The 15,795-nt window shown below is 43.1% G+C and overlaps 1 protein-coding gene across 2 annotated transcripts in view; it reads right to left on the bottom strand.

Moving 5' to 3' along the window:
- Positions 1-15,795, bottom strand: part of Myocd (myocardin) — a 95,709-nt gene that overhangs the window by 11,695 nt on the left and 68,219 nt on the right. For both annotated transcript variants that reach the window (XM_076936611.1, XM_034506941.2), the window contains 4 exons: positions 14,974-15,099; positions 10,102-10,388; positions 9,164-9,317; positions 1,729-2,625 (listed from right to left, as the gene is read on the bottom strand). In XM_076936611.1, coding sequence (XP_076792726.1) covers positions 1,729-2,625; positions 9,164-9,317; positions 10,102-10,388; positions 14,974-15,099 — 1,464 coding nt within the window. The remainder of the gene's footprint in view (positions 1-1,728; positions 2,626-9,163; positions 9,318-10,101; positions 10,389-14,973; positions 15,100-15,795) is intronic.

The following is a 15,795-nucleotide window of genomic DNA, read 5'->3' as shown; positions in this document are numbered from 1 at the left end:
CAAAAGACAAGCCAACTACAGTCCTGACACAGCCTTCTCCGTTTGAGGGCTACTTGTGAAGTGCAGGCTGATCACAAAGCCTATTAGCTCTGTGCCATCAGTCTCTCTTCTTGGATTCTGTGTTGCATGATTTCATGACATATATCAGTCATGTTATTTGTCCTTCATGAAATTGCTACTGTCCAACGGAGTCTTTGTAAACAACAAATTATTGCATCATCGTATTCCTCCCCAACAGCACTGATATCCTCAAAATGGAAAATCATGGCCCAGGCCATGTCCCAAGGGCTATTTTTACCTTTGTTGCCTAGGACACTGTGGATGCAATAGATGTTTATGAATGGTGTTGATAGCTATTTTAGTCTCCATTCCTCCCAGTATGTCCTCACAGGAGTGGGCACCACTAGTGTGAATGTGCTGTTCAGGTAGGTTTGTGAAAGTGTGTTCTCATTACCTCTAGACAGGCTTCAGCCCCGCCCCACCCAGGGTAGAAACATTTTATTACAAATTTTAAAGTCAACTAATCCTGGGGTTCTAGGCAGTGAGTTCAGTCTTCCCGGGTTTCATTTTTTTTTTTTTTTTTTTTTTTTGATGTCAAATAAGAACACTAAACTGGAGCCATAGCTGTGACCGTGAACAAGATAATTCCTGTTCATGACTTGGTATGTGGTATGTGGCATGTCCTCAGTGTGGGTTGTCTTGGGTTTTACAGTCTTTTACAATGTGGTTTTCTTCTCCAAATAGTCGACTATATGCTTTCTTAGTAACCATTAGTTTTGTGAACAAAAGGAGAGTCTTTGCTGATCATGTTGGGTGTAGTCCTTGACCTGTTATTCTCACTTGTCTTTTGAAGCTCTTCTCTTATTCTGTCCCAGCCACTTACTGCCTCTTCTTTGGATCCTTCTGTATTCTACTTGTTCTGACCCTGGGACCCTTCACTGATGCCTATGCCTCCATTCCCAAACACTAACAATGTTTCCTCCTTCACCTCTCCCAAGGTTTCTCTTGAACATCCCTGAGCCTTTTAGTGGAGACTGTAAACTTCCAGCCTTCTCACACAAACCAGCCCCTCTTTGCTTTCACCACAAGATGGACCCTCTATTTCCTTGACACTTAACATCTGTTCTCCCCCAGGAGTATAGAGTGGCTAGAGTGTGGCACACAGTAGGTCTTACAGAATATTTGAGAAAAATGTAAGAGAATGATAAGCACTTTCTCACACACAGTCTGCCTCCCCATCCCCCAACTGTAGTGTTAGGATACAGCTTAAGTCACCTCAAACTCATAGCAATCCCTTGCCTCAGTTTCCAGAATGCTTAAATTCCAGGCCAATATTGCAATGTCTAACTTTTGGCTCTCTTGATAGAACGATTTGGGCTATGACAAGAGTTGATATCAATTAGTCAGCCAAATAATAGCAAAATATTGCTTGGGGACTTGTAGATAAGGTTTTATTGGAAAGTTATGCATTGTTGCAAGCTGTCTATGCTACAAGAGTAAAGCTAAGGAGTTTGGCACAGAAGCTATGACTTCCAGACATTTGCCTTCCAAGCCTTTTATAGAGTAAGTTTGCCAACCGGTGATGCAAAGGTGGGTGGTGAAGGCTCAAGGACGGTAGAGTCAGTGAGGTGCTGCTTAGCTTCTCGGAAACTCTACTTAGCTCTTGAGTGTGAGTTAATCCCCTGCCTCCTGAAAGAGACACCCCTGGGTAAGGCCATAGGTGCTTACCTGTGCACACCCTTGGCTGCTGCTGGGTGAAGAGACCCCATGGCTCTCTCTCTGAGCCCCAGAAGAGGAGGCAAGGAAGTAATGGTTGTTGGGAGATGGAGGCAGGCTGATGTGTTGCGGGCTCTTCAGGGCCCCCAAGGGCGAGTGCTGAGGGGAGCACTGGGGGCTGAGAAACGTGGACGAGAGTACATGGGTTTGACCTGAGGACTCCACACAGTGAGGCAGTATCTGAGCAGTCTCACAGGCTGGAGGGGGGCTGTCGGAGCTGTGGCCCTGTCCCTTCCCAGATGCCTGCTGGGCTGCGAAGGGGCAGCTAGAGACATCTTCCTGCTTGATGGTGGTGGCCAAGAAGGGCAGTGGCTTCTGGTCACTGCAGCTGCTCTTCTGCTTCTGCAGTTGCATCCTCAGCTCCTCTACCTGCCGCTGCTCCTGCCGCAGCTTCCAGGTGAGCTGGTTAATCACCTTCTGCTTCTCCACCAGCATTTTGTCCTTCTCAGAGTCTAGCCCATCAGGCTCAGAGGGGCCCGAGGCCCCATTCAGGCTGCTCAGCAGACTCTCGTCTGTGCAGGCGGGCACTGGAGATGCGTGTAGGCCGAAGCCAGGTGACGCATCAGTGAAGGTGTCTGGCAGGGATCCTGCAGCGGACAAGTCAGATGAGGCGGGGGAGATGGGTGGGCTGGAGCTTGTGCTGCCAAAGTGGTAGAAGCCTGATGGGGAGGACTGGTAACTGGGCAAGGAGTTGGGCGTGACAGGAAAGGTAACTGTTGTGATGTCCCCAAAGTTGGGCACAGGGTTGCCAGCACAATCTTGGAAGGGCCGAAGCCGGTCTACCAGCGCTGTCTTGGTGCCCGACACTGGTAAGCCCCTGATTCGAAGCTGTTGTCTTAATTCTGACACCTTAAGAAATGAGGAGTCCATTAGTGCAGTGTCCTGTGACAGTGCATTTCTATTTGTTATTAAGGGAGCTTTGAGACACACGCGTGGAACTTAACAATATCTATCTACTTTTCTTTCCCAGAGGCCATCCCTGCGGTCCGCCCAACAGAAAAACCCAATAGCTATCACTAGCCCAGGAGTCAGAAATTAGTTCATATATGGCCTGTAGGCAGTGTACGTCATTTCACAACACTGTACATGAAGAATTAACCCACTTCGAGCCACTGTAGTGAAGACCATCTCTGCCTTGTTTTTCATGGCTGTAGTCATGGGAACGCTTTTCTTAACCTAATGGTCAAGCCACCTAACACACAGATCTCTAACCTCATCTCAGCCTGCGTCATGTCTGCAAGAGATTGGTGTCTTCCTGGATTTAGATACACAAGTCTAACAGTAATCCACGGCAATTACCAGGCATTCTGGCTTCTTCTACTCAAGTTCTTCCCCAAATCTAAACATAAACCTGCTCACTGAAGGGCTTGATAGAAAACACAGATTGTGGGCCTTTCTGGAGTTTGGCTACAGTAGGTTTGGGAAGGAGACCAAGATCTTCTATTTATACCAACCCCAGGTAGACATTTATGCCACTGGTCTCAGACCAGATTTTGAGAACAAGACTTTATATGAAGAAGGGGTTTGTGAGGAAGATTTTGCACATGTATATGCAAATGTGTATCTGTTCAGGAGATGGAACCCAGGGCCTTGCACATGGTAGACCACTTGTCTACTTTTGAGTTACTCTCCAATTCCTTAGCCTCTGGGGTTTGGGTTTTGTCTTCATTTTGTCTGCCTGGCCTCTGACTCTCAGTCCTCTGGCCCCACCTCTTCAATGTTGGGATTCCAGACATACCTCACCATATTGTATGGTAGGTATATGTTGGGTCCATTAATTTTCATGACAGGGTGGATAGAAATTGCATATTGAAGAAAGCACCTGGTGATAAAACCAGACCATTGCTGGTCTTAGCTTCTTGCTCCTCTGTGCTCTCTTTGAAGTGGGATATTAATCTCTGCCTCATGCATTTTTTGCAAGGGCATACATGGATTTATAAAAGCACTTGGAATAGTGCCTGGAAAATGGTTGTGCAATATAAAGCCATTATTATTATACTGATACACATATAATTAATTAATTGACACATTTTTATAATGTTCACAAGTTGTAAACTATGAAACATACATAAGCATGGAAACTGGTTAAATAAAAATTACTTCAAATGATGAGGTACCAAAGATCCATTAAAATTAAAGCTAGGAAAGTTTGTTGACCTTCTATGAAGAATAATTGTGTATAGTTTATTGTTAACTGAAAGAACATTTGTGATGATACTATTTTAAATAAATTAAATAATGCATCCATACATTTAAACTTATGTTTGCTTATAAAATTATCTAGTGACTATATGCTAGAATGCTAGCTAGTGCATTCTGTATTGAATTTCCTAAATAGTCCATATAGACACATCACTTCTATGATTAAGGCAGGAAACATATTAAACACCTAAGGTCCAATGATTCCATAAAACAGAAGAATATAATAATAAGGGAAAACTTTCTGTAGGGACAGAGCTTTTGAGCCTAAAAAGCAAATGTAGTAATCATAAAAATATCCACAGCCAAAATTTAAACCAAAATAAAAAAGGAAACAAAATGTAAATTTTGATAGTAATCCTTGGAAAGAAATCAATGACAGCATAAACAATAAGTTGCCAACATAAGAACACATCAAGTATGCCTATCATTATAACAAGGAGGGGAGCTGGAAGAGTGGCTCTGCGTGTTAGAGCACGTGTTACTTTTGCAGAGGACCCACGTTTGATTCCCAGCACCCACATGGCTTTTCAGAACCACCTATAGCTCCAGTTTCAGGGAATCTGACACTCTCTTCTGATCTCTGTGTACACCTAACATGCACATGATATATATATATATATATATATATATATATATATATATATATATATGCATGAGGGTAAAACACTCATAAATATAAAATAAACAAAAACAAACAAAAAGTAACAAAGAAAAAACTGAGACTGAATATAAAAATAGATAAGGCATCTGACCCAGCTCTTTATAAACAAAACACAGTTTTTAAAAGTTCCGTAATACATGTACATGACCATTAGTATTGTAGGGAGTGATGCAATTAAAATAAAAGGTATTTTAACATTTACCCAATAACAGGTAAATGAGTAGGTGGGTTTATGTGTGAGCAAAGCAGCAGTAAGATAGATACCTTAGCGAGCTGAGGGACTTAACTGTCTTCCTGTTTAAGGTACATCTCTGCAAACAGCAGCCCAACAATGTCTGCGATCTGGTGAGATGTTCACTCTCTTTCCTTCAGCATCACTGAGCTGGAGGGTTGCCTCTCAATGTGTACTGGGACACATGGGTGGGCAGGTCCACTTTGGAGTGGGGCTGCTTTAATGTGTGGCTCTGTAGCAGATTGTTTGGGAGAGAGAAATCTGGCCATATCCTTCAATTAAAAAAATATTAATGTGATGGTGGGGTTTTGGTATTTTGGGGGTGTTGGTTTGGTTTTTTTTTTTTTCTTGAGACAGTGTTTCTCTGTGTAGCTCTGGATGTCCTGGAGCTCAATTTTTAGACCATGCTGGCCGTCGACTAACTTAGATCTGCCTACTTCTTCCTCCTGTGTGCTGGGATTAAAGGCAAGGGCCACCATGCCTGGCTTAAAATCCAATAATGTATTTTAAACCAGAAATTTAATGGGTGTGTGGTTGTTTGAGAGAAATAATCAGAGAAGATAACAGATATATGTGCAGAGAGCACTGATATTTTATTCTGAATAGCAAAACACTCAGCAAGTTCCATGTCCAGGAGTGGAATGCAAGCTAGGAGATAGGGTGATTTGCTGTTATTAAAAATACAACTTTTATTGAATATTAAAAGTTATGGAAAATATTCATGGCGTGTCAGAAATTTATGGGCAGCATAATTATTTAAAAGTAGTTGTTGTCAAGTAGAATGTGTTCACATGCATTTCAGGCTGGGAGGAACATAACGTCATGTTTTCTCTGGCTTTTGTCTGTTAAAACGTCATTTACATTGCTATACACGATCATGTTTCAACTTAAAAATGTCACTTTCCAACAACGAAGAGCTCTGAGAAAGCACCACAGCCACCCACAGCCACTCCTGCTGGCAGCCAGTGCGCTGCTGCTCTTCAGAGTCTTGCTGGACAGTTTTTTTTCTTTCAAATTTCCTGGTTTGAAAAAGTGCAAGATAGCAACTCATTATTGTTTTAATTTTGAGTTACTTAAAATTAATGAGTTCTACACTTATTTTTAGAATCTGTTCTTGCACCGAATAATTTAGGCTACATTATTAAATAATGCAGATCACAGTCTAAAATAAAATGAGTACTTGTTGAGTTCAATTCCCTTAAAATGTCAGATCGTTTGGCCATGTGGGCTTGCTTGAGATGAAGGCTTGTGCATACCTCTCCTCTGCACGCACTGGTGGCCTATGGAAGAATTCTAACATACTCAAAAGGAGATAGAAAATCACAAAGAACTCATATGTCATCAAACAACCTCAGTAATTGTCAACTGAGGCCAATCTTTCTTTCTTTTCTACTTCTCTTAAATTGTTTCAAGGCCAATTATACCATTTAATTGGTACATAGCTTTGTATCTACCTCCAAAAGAAAGGAGCTCTTAAACACATAAACAACAGTGCTATCTGCCTCACCTTAGAATGGACAGTTTCTTAATGTTCAGCAAATATTTTCCCAGTTTTCAGAATTCTTAGTTCCTTCCACTCTCCCTCACATTCAATTCAATTCATTTAGAAATAGGATTTTAAATAGTCAGTGTTCTATGAAAAACCATTAATCTCTCTCTCTCTCTCTCTCTCTCTCTCTCTCTCTCTCTCTCTCTCTCTCTCTTTCTCTCTCTCTCTCTCTGAGACAGGGTCTGTCACTGTCCTGAAGATCACTTCACACAACTGAGTTAGACTTGTTGGCCAGAGAGCCCCAGGGATCCCTCTGTGTCTGCCTCCATGGTGCTGGGGTTGCTATGTGCTCCAGGATGGCACACATAGGTCCTGGGGATCAAACTCAGGTCCTCATGCACTCATGGCAAGCACTTTATCCACAGGGATATCTCTCCAATCCTGATATCTCTGTAAGGAGACACCCAACTCCTCTCACTGCTCTTTACTTTTACACTGTAAAACATTTCCTAGAGAAACACCAGCTATACTGTATTACCTTCTTCATCATCTCAAGGGAGTATCACCTTCGTAAATCCCCCCATTCCTTCCTTCCTCAGAGGTGAGGGCACTGTGAGTGTCCTTTATTCTCTGCCTCACCTCCTCCCACTTCTTTCCTTCTCACTCACTTGTCTTTCTCTCTCATGATCGCATTCACTTGCCTAGAGTTAGCTTTGCTCACTTTGCCAAAGATTCTAGTTCCTGACGCCATGCCCCACAGCACAGGGGACCTGAGTGAGGTTGACGTTAATGTGGTTTGCATTCTAGAAATGGACTAGACTGGCTCTTGGTTGCTATTCAGCATTCCCAACCTGAATGAGCCTGTCTCTGATCCTTCTTCAACTTTGCAACTCTGCCCTTGGCATAACTTTCCGAGGATTCAGGGACATGTCTTCTCACACACCAAGTGAGAGTTCTCATCCGGTCAAGCTTCCTCCCTTCAGCCTTCCTTCCCATCCTCATCTTTCACAGTAATGGCAAAGCCTTTGCTATCAGCCACGTAAACTGGAGCCCCATCCATCATTTATAAATCTACTAACTTGCTTTTCACTGAACCTCAAGACTCTGGCTTTTAATTTTTAATTTTTAAGAACTTGGCTGATAAGATTGACCTTACCCGATAGGAATATACATTGAGTGGCTAGTTTAAAAAAAATGCTAGCTACTGTCACTAAGACCACCATGTTCTTGACCTGCCCTAATTGTGTGATTGCCACCAACCAATGACTCTGGTTTTGAACACACAGAAAGAACCACTTTTGGGAACTCTCCTCTGCTTAATGGCACCAGAAACTCTAAACTATGTTTTCTCTGGGGCTTTCCAGCCATTTAACAAGTACTTCCTATAGTTCTTCTGGGATGGTCCTGATAGCTTGTATTCTGGCTCTGTGCCTATTCAAGTGTGAGTTAAGGCAATTCATCAAGTAGTTGAGCCATCGAAGCTGGCTTATTTCACTTAGTGTAATGTTTTCAAGATAAGATGGCATCTTTTATCTTTGTGGATTTATGACTTGGGGAATGAAAGGGCTGACCTCATGGCTCCCAAGGGTATTATAAATTTAGCATTATCGTGTAGGTGTGTAGATGCCAGACAGAAACAAGCCTAGTGTGACCTGTAGAAGAAATAGAGGAACCTTTGGGATCAGGATTATCTTATTGGCTCTTGGCAGCCATGGAATATTCTTCAATTTGGAATAACTGCTATTCCCCACCCCATAAAAATCAAATTAAGGGTTGGGGATGAAATTGGGGATAAAAATGAAGACTACTAATGGAGAAATGGCCAGGACTGGCTCAGTGAAGTCTATGAGGATTGTTAAGGATGCAGAGTTTTAAAGAAAAAGGTTATAGGATGTTTTTTTTTTTTGAGAGCCGTAGGTAGCATGGGAACCAGACAAACAAGTGTCATCCCTGGCAATCTGATGAGTGTGTGGATGAGGTTCATACACTGCAGAGACTGTGTCCATCCTGCTCTGTGTCCGTGTGGATACTGGACAGAAGGAGAACATGTCGATCAATCTTGAGGAGTGCTTTAACATGCCATGTTCAACTAGAAACCTAGTGTCATTTGAGTGACTGTGGATCCCTGTGCTCTGTGCTCTGTAATAAGTTGCTGGCATGCATATTCCATCTAGTAAGCTGTCATGTCAGGACAGAAGTCCCCAGATTTGGAGACATAAGAAGAAATTGCTTTAAATTATATTATGGACAGAGGGTTGCTAACATTGTTTCTTATTCAGTGAGGAGCAAGATACTTATTTAACAATTGAATAAAAGAACCCACACCACTCAACTTCCCTCAGTGCAGTCAGCATTTTCTAATGGAAAGGTGATTTAAAAACTTTAAAGCGTTCAGAAGAAATATAGCCACATCAGCTATATAGATTGTTCTGAGCTACATGAAGAGCAATTCCCCACAGCTTCTATTTTTTTCCTGCCTCACAAGAGATTGCTAAAGATTCATCAAGAAATTGACCATTACATCAGAACATTCTGGAAGCTTTATAAGGTGCACACCTCTCCTCTGTGCTAAGCTCTATTCCGACTGTTTCTTAGTAACTGATTTATGCTAATGAGATATCTCAGGTGGAGCAGAAAAGAGCAGATTGGAGTTCTAACAGCCTGGGGAGGCTGAGGCAGGACCTGCAGGTTTGAGTTTGGCCATTGCACCATAAATTCTGCAGCAACTATGGTGCTGCACACTATTTCCCACACCTTTCCCCTCTTCTATGTTTCACCCAAGAAATCAGGTCAAATTGTATACCTTGAGATCATCCAGGTTTGGTGGAAGGGGGCCTGGTTTGAGAGAAGAGACACTAGTTTGTCCAGAAAGGCTATTTTTGACGGGGGACAGAGGGGTATTGCTCAGTGGTGTTGAGGAAGAATTCGGATTTCTGGTCATCTGTTCATTTGGTTCTCTGAAAAACAAAGAGGCGCTCACAATACAAAACAATCAGACCTGTGTGGGCGGAGCCTTTGTGGGCGGACCTTGGGACAAGTCACAGAGTGATTGCCTACAGGGGTCAGTGAAGTAACAAATCAGAAGAGGGTGGGAGGGGGAAACAATAGAGTGAACTAGACAGCATATGCAGAAAATTCCCAGCTTCATTCCCAGGATACTGAAAGGCGTGATGGAGTCTGGGGCATAGGGAAGCATGCAGCCCCACCCGTGACCTAGCTGAGGCACTATTCTGGGGGAGATCTGAGCATGGCATATGGATCTTAATCATGCTCAGCTTTAGATATAATTGAATGTATAATTGAAGGCAAGTGAAACAATCCTCGTGTTAACTGTATAGGTGAGGATGCTGACCACATAGAGTATGAATAGGACCTGAAAATATAGGCACACAGCCTGTGTTCAGGGGCCAGTCTCGAAAGCTGTCATGTAGCTCTTTAGCAGTGACCTTAAACTGCCAGCAAAATCAATTCTGCATTCTTAGACATTCCACAGTTTAGTTTGGAAACACGAAGAGTTTCTCTTTCCTCTAAAGAACCTTGATATATTTGCTTCCTCCCAAATCTATGGTCCTGATAATGTATGCATGGTTTCTGAAGGGAGTCATAGGCCAAACATGTCTGATAAGGACATGGTGTAATACAAGACACACTGGTCCCAAGCATCTGACCCCTCAGGCCTTAGACAGAGACACCATCCTCTACCTCTGTCCAAAAGCCCCCATGCCAGCTGGAGGCACTCACTTGAGGTGTGCTTGGTGCATCCCAGGGTAGCTGAACCGCTGCTGCTGCTGCTGCTGCTGCTGCTGCTGCTGCTGCTGCTGCTGCTGCTGCTGCTGGCTGAGGATCTGTAGCTGTAGGAATAGCTGCTGTTGCTGAAGCAGCCGGGCATAGGCAGAGTCCATGGGTGGGGGGGACTTCTCTGCCTTCTGGTCGGGGGGTATGTACTGGTGGTATTTGAGCTTCTTCACCTTTGGTTTGGGGTCTTTGGGCTTTTTGTGGCGGTTCTTACTATCACCCAAAGACTTGGACTGCAAAGAGAAGGGAGACACAGCCTGTGTTGTAGGTGATGGTTAGGTTTTTCCTCAAATTCTGGGAATGCAGTAAGGCATGGTACATAGTTCCCAACAATACCCATGTATTAGATGAACAGATCTGACAAATCACCACCCTCATGGTACATGGGCACCTGACACGTTATAGGGCTCTTGGAGCTTTGCTGGAGTGGAGTTCAATGAAGGCTTACACTTCAATAGGTTATGTAAAACCTATAGATAGCTTAGCACTCCAGTGTGGGGGTCACTCATGAGAGTGTATGTAAGCACTTCAAGTTAAACACGTGGTAAGTTGACTTGCTAATGACATGAACTTAGATGAAATTAACCTTGTGTCTGCAGATCCAGAATGTGGTTCTCACACTGAAACCTACCTGTAGACTTGCTTTTACTCATTTTCAAAAATGCCCACATCTGGCAGGGAGCCACACCCTCTGAACCACTAATTCTTTCCTATGGGGAGGGCTGCTCACCCACAGCACCCTTTCCAGGAGTCACTCACCACACACTATGGTCTGCACACAGAGAGGGAGTAAGGGCACAACTTTGGGACTTAAGAGATATGTTTGCATATTAATATGTTTACTGTATGTAAGTTTCATCACATATAAGATAAAGAAAATGTTATTTATTTTGCATCTTAGTGTTCAGTATAAAGATCATAAAAATGGTCATCACAGGAGCAGACTTGGGAGATAAAAGCACTTGCTGCCGAGCCTTGAGTGAAGGGCTGACTTTCACTAGTTCTCTTCCAGCCCCACACGTATGCTGTGGTATGTATGCATGTCCTGTGGTACCCTTACACACAGACACACACAGACACAGACACACACACACACACACACACACACACACACACACACACACACACACACACACGGAAAGAGAGAGAAAGAGAGTGAGAAAGAGAGAGAGGAGAGGGAGAATTTTTTTCAAGATCATAAAAGTAACAAAGGTCCTTTTGAGGGATAATTCTGTACATAATCAAAAGGCCCTCATATATTAAGAAGCAATAAGTCTATTATCATGGAGTAATAAAAACATCCAAACCAGATTTTATCAAAGGAGCATTGTTGTGAAATTGGAAGAAAAGTGTAGTACCAGCCTTGTACAGAAGAGGGAGCTCCTGAATAGCTGGCCAGCTCAGCCTCCAGGGGCAGCTTCCAGACTTCCAACTTCATACAAGAAGTACATTTGAGTGTAACCTCCAGGGAGCCTACACCATTCCTTCTTTACTGACTCAGGCACCTTGTAAGCTACAAGCGTTTTTGTTTTCTGAGTCTTCCTCTCTGAGACTAATGAATAATGATTGGGAGTATTTCTGTGAGTGTGGTGGTTTTACTTCACTCCACTCATTAATCGATTGGTCTTCTGGTTAATTAATCATACTTCTGTCTTGGGTGAGTTTCTGCAGGGTCTGGTGACCTGCTCCTCTCAGCTTAGCTGCTGCTCAGGCCTCATCCCCTCAGGCTTGCTTTGAAGGGGAAGGATTGTTGCTGACTCAAGGGTGCTAAAGACGCTTTCGTTTTTGCCTTAACACAGGAACATTCCAGAAGATAGTGTGCAACGAATGTTATTGACATAACATACCTATATGGTTTCACTCTTTTTGTGAATTCAGGGAATACTTGTTCTCTATTTGCGGGTTTCTTATTCTCTTTACAACTCACAGGACACAGAAAGTGTACACATGCATTTTCCTAAGGGTGGACCAGGGATAGATCCACTGTGGCATGCAAGTCCCAGGCTGTAGGACTCATCATCGAGAAAAAGGAAGGGGGTACCCTATGGCTGGACACTCTGAGACTTCCAAATGCGACACTGATTTAAATCTGTACACACACACACACACAGAGAGACACACACACACACACACACACACACACACACACACACACACCTTTACCAAATTGCAGCAGATAGTTCTTCATCACAGTAGCCAGGGCTCCTAACCACCGACGTAACCTCCTGCCTCTTTTCCTGTCAGCTTGCTGCCACCTGCACCAACCCTGCCATCTGACACCAGCTCACTTTCAAAATTGGCTCCATCTCACTCAGCATGTTGAGGGTATAGGACAGTGGTCACATCACTACTGAGGGAGTGAGGGACAATGGAATCTAACCTCCATTCCCCTGCCTAGGCAGGAGAGCCTCTTTTATTATTGATGTAAAGTGCAAGGAACATTTCTGTACATTTGCACTTTCGTGTGAACATCATCTTCTATCCAGTCCCATAAACTCCCCCACTGCTCCCAAATGAAGGCCTTGCCACCCGGCAATCACTCCACGCTCTCCCCTCTTCATAGATGCCAATCTTGTTAAATATGCTTATTTTGGACATTTGTATCCATGAAACCTTCTGTTGAATGTATTTTGGACATTTGTATACATGAAACCCCCGTTGAACATATTCTGTGACTGACTTCTCGGGCTTGACATGATGTTTTCAAGGTTAGTTCGTGTTGTGGCAGTGTCAATATGGCATCCCCTTTTTTATGCCTGAATAATATTCAGTGCCATGGCTCTACCATGACCTCATTCATCCATCAGTTGGTGGGCATTTGGGTTGGTTCAAACTTGTAAATATGGCAACTGGTGTTGCTGAGAAGATCCTGGGAAGAATTTTTAGTTCTTTCAGGTGTATAGCTAGGAGTGGAGTTGCTGGACCACATGGTAAATCTATACTTAATTCACTGAGGAAATGACAAATCTTTCCACTGCAGTTTAAGCATTTTACATTCAGGCCTGTAGTGTGTGGGGCTTCCAGGTTTCTTACATCTTTGTAGGCGTTTGTTATTGCCATGTATTTGATAGATGCTATTTAGTGCACATGAAATGATATTTCATTGGGTTTTAACTTTGCACCTCCCTGAAGACTAACCACATTGAGACTATTTTCATGTGCTTCTTGAAAACTCTATTTCTAGAGGGATATGTGTCCAAACCTCTGCACATCTTTCATACTTCCACAAGACACTGTAATGGTTCATGATGGTTTGAATACCCAGCTAGACTACAGAGGATGGGGTGATGTTCTTACTGGTGTGTGACATGACCTTTTGGAGATTTCTAGATACCCCCTTCTTTAATAGAAGTTTTATGGCTTCCAAAAACAATCTGTGAAGTTTCTCTCTAGCCTCATAAGAATCATATTGAGTCAATTGAGTTGAGTGCTTCTATCCAGCTCAGCTTTTCTTCTAAGAAGCCTTCCAGACCAGTGGTTCTCTACCTGTGTGCTGTGCTCCATTGGGGGTCTGGTATCAGAGGTCCTGCATATCAGATGTTTACATTATGATTCGTAACAGCAGAGAAATTATAGGTATAAAATAGCAACGAGATAATTTTATGGTTTAGGGGTCACCATAACATGAGGAATGGAATTAAAAAACTCTCAGTGCTGGGGATGTTGAGAACCACTGCTAGATGAACATAAGGTGTTGCATCTTCAACAGTTGGGGCTTAGGTATTGATCATTCAGAAGCTCTGGGCGGTCATCTATAAACAAGCAGTCCAGTGAACCAATGGAGTTTGCATGGGTATGATTTTCTTTTTTTTACAAGTAGTCTATCCTGTCCTTCCTTTGGGCTCCCAGCATGCCTTCTTGGTGTAGGGAGGTTGACAGGTTTACTAATTTGAATTATCCAAAAAATTTAAATATTCAATTAGCAGTGCTACTATAATTCTTCTTTATAGGCATCTTTACCAATAATGCGAACCATTTCTTCCTCCATCTTATGTGCATCTAATAGATGATAAAACTACTATTTGGTCATTGACTATTAATTTACAACAGAAAAAAATGTCCCAGAAGAACTGTGTCAGCAGGTACTAAAGGTAACACTAGGCTGGAAAAAAAAAAAAAAAGAGCTCCCAACTGAATCTGATAGATGTTAGCTAGTACAGAGTGATATAAGAAAACCAAATGAATGTGCAACATCTAATCAGGAGACAGTTCTCTGGGAATGGCTGGGTGTGATGCTGGGGATATTAAGTATGAAGTACGGTAGTCACCGCTGGCTATCTCCTGTGAACCTGACTCCTCTCATGTTCAGCTCCCCAAGTGTTAGAGCTCTTGCAATACCCAAGGTTTCAGCCCTGCTCCTGTCACATAAATACAACTGCTATGGATGAGTTTGGTGAGCCGTACCAGTCCCACGTGCAGTGCACTCTGCTGTGTCTTTCTTCAGGGTAAGCCTGGGAAATCTTCATTTTGTATTTTGTGTTGAATAGTCCAGGCTGACCATGGACTTACTGACTTATATTTTCTTCCCTTCTGAGTGCTAGGATTACAGGCATGTACCACTTTGTCTGGCTCATGCAATCCAAGCCACAGATATGCTGGCTGAGCTATATTCCCAATACAGAGAGGCTTCCCCAGTGCTGAGGGGATATACATCGACGGCATATGCCACTCACTTTGTGACTTTTCTAGTTGTCCGAACCTGTGTCTAGTTCCATGGAAGTCTCCTCATGCTAACAGAACTGCCTTGCAAATCTCTGCTTTGCATGGCTTCAGGGAGCCTAGCCTTAGACAGAGGTTGGCAGCTAGACCAGTCCATACCTTTACAGCAGTGTGCACAGGGATCGGGGTGCCGAGGGGGCCGAGCACCTGCTTCCCAGAGTCTGACTGGTTGCTTGACTGGGAGGCTGCATCGTTCTTGTCACTTTCTGAGCCAGGAGCGAGATCCTGAAATCCAAATTGTAGTGTTACTAGGGCATGAGAATCAAGGTGCCGCATCATTCGGGTGAAGCCAGTTTCACCCAGTTTCCTGTCCTGATAAATCAGGTGCTCCCTACAGGAGGACATTCCAATCTGTCATCCACTGCAAGGATACCTCTGAGAGATAAAGGGAAATTTTCAGTACCGATTCCAGAAGATGGGGTGTACTCCTGGTTTGATCTGGGCAAATTGAGACATCTGGGCACCCTGGAGGGGAGCTCTACATAATAATGAGATTGAGAAAGAAAGGAAACAGGGAGAATGGGAGCAGAAGTTCTGAAAACAAGCAAAATGGGGGGAAAGGGCATGTGTGCATAGTATGAATAATGTCTGTGGAGGTGTGCAAGTGTATGTGTAACAAGAGAACTACAAGTAAGTGTCTCATTGTGTAGTAGTGTTTGCATGTGTGCATGTGTGTATATAGATTATGAATGTATCTCAGAGAGTAGGAATATGTGTGGGTGTGTGCATGTGTATTTGTAAGCATACATGCCTCTTTGTTGGCCATATATGTGTACATGCATGTGCACACATGTCTGTGGATCTATGCATGTATATATGTCTTTGTGAATATATATAGTGGCATATATATATGTATAGATATATGCAGTAATAAATATGAGTACCTTCCTGGACATGTGCACAGATGTATGTGTACATGTA

The sequence above is a fragment of the Arvicanthis niloticus genome, chromosome 6, assembly GCF_011762505.2.
Source record: "Arvicanthis niloticus isolate mArvNil1 chromosome 6, mArvNil1.pat.X, whole genome shotgun sequence".
NCBI classification, from domain to species: Eukaryota; Metazoa; Chordata; class Mammalia; order Rodentia; family Muridae; genus Arvicanthis; species Arvicanthis niloticus.
Note: the sequence above shows the minus strand (reverse complement) of the source record. Positions and strands in the feature narration are given on the sequence as shown.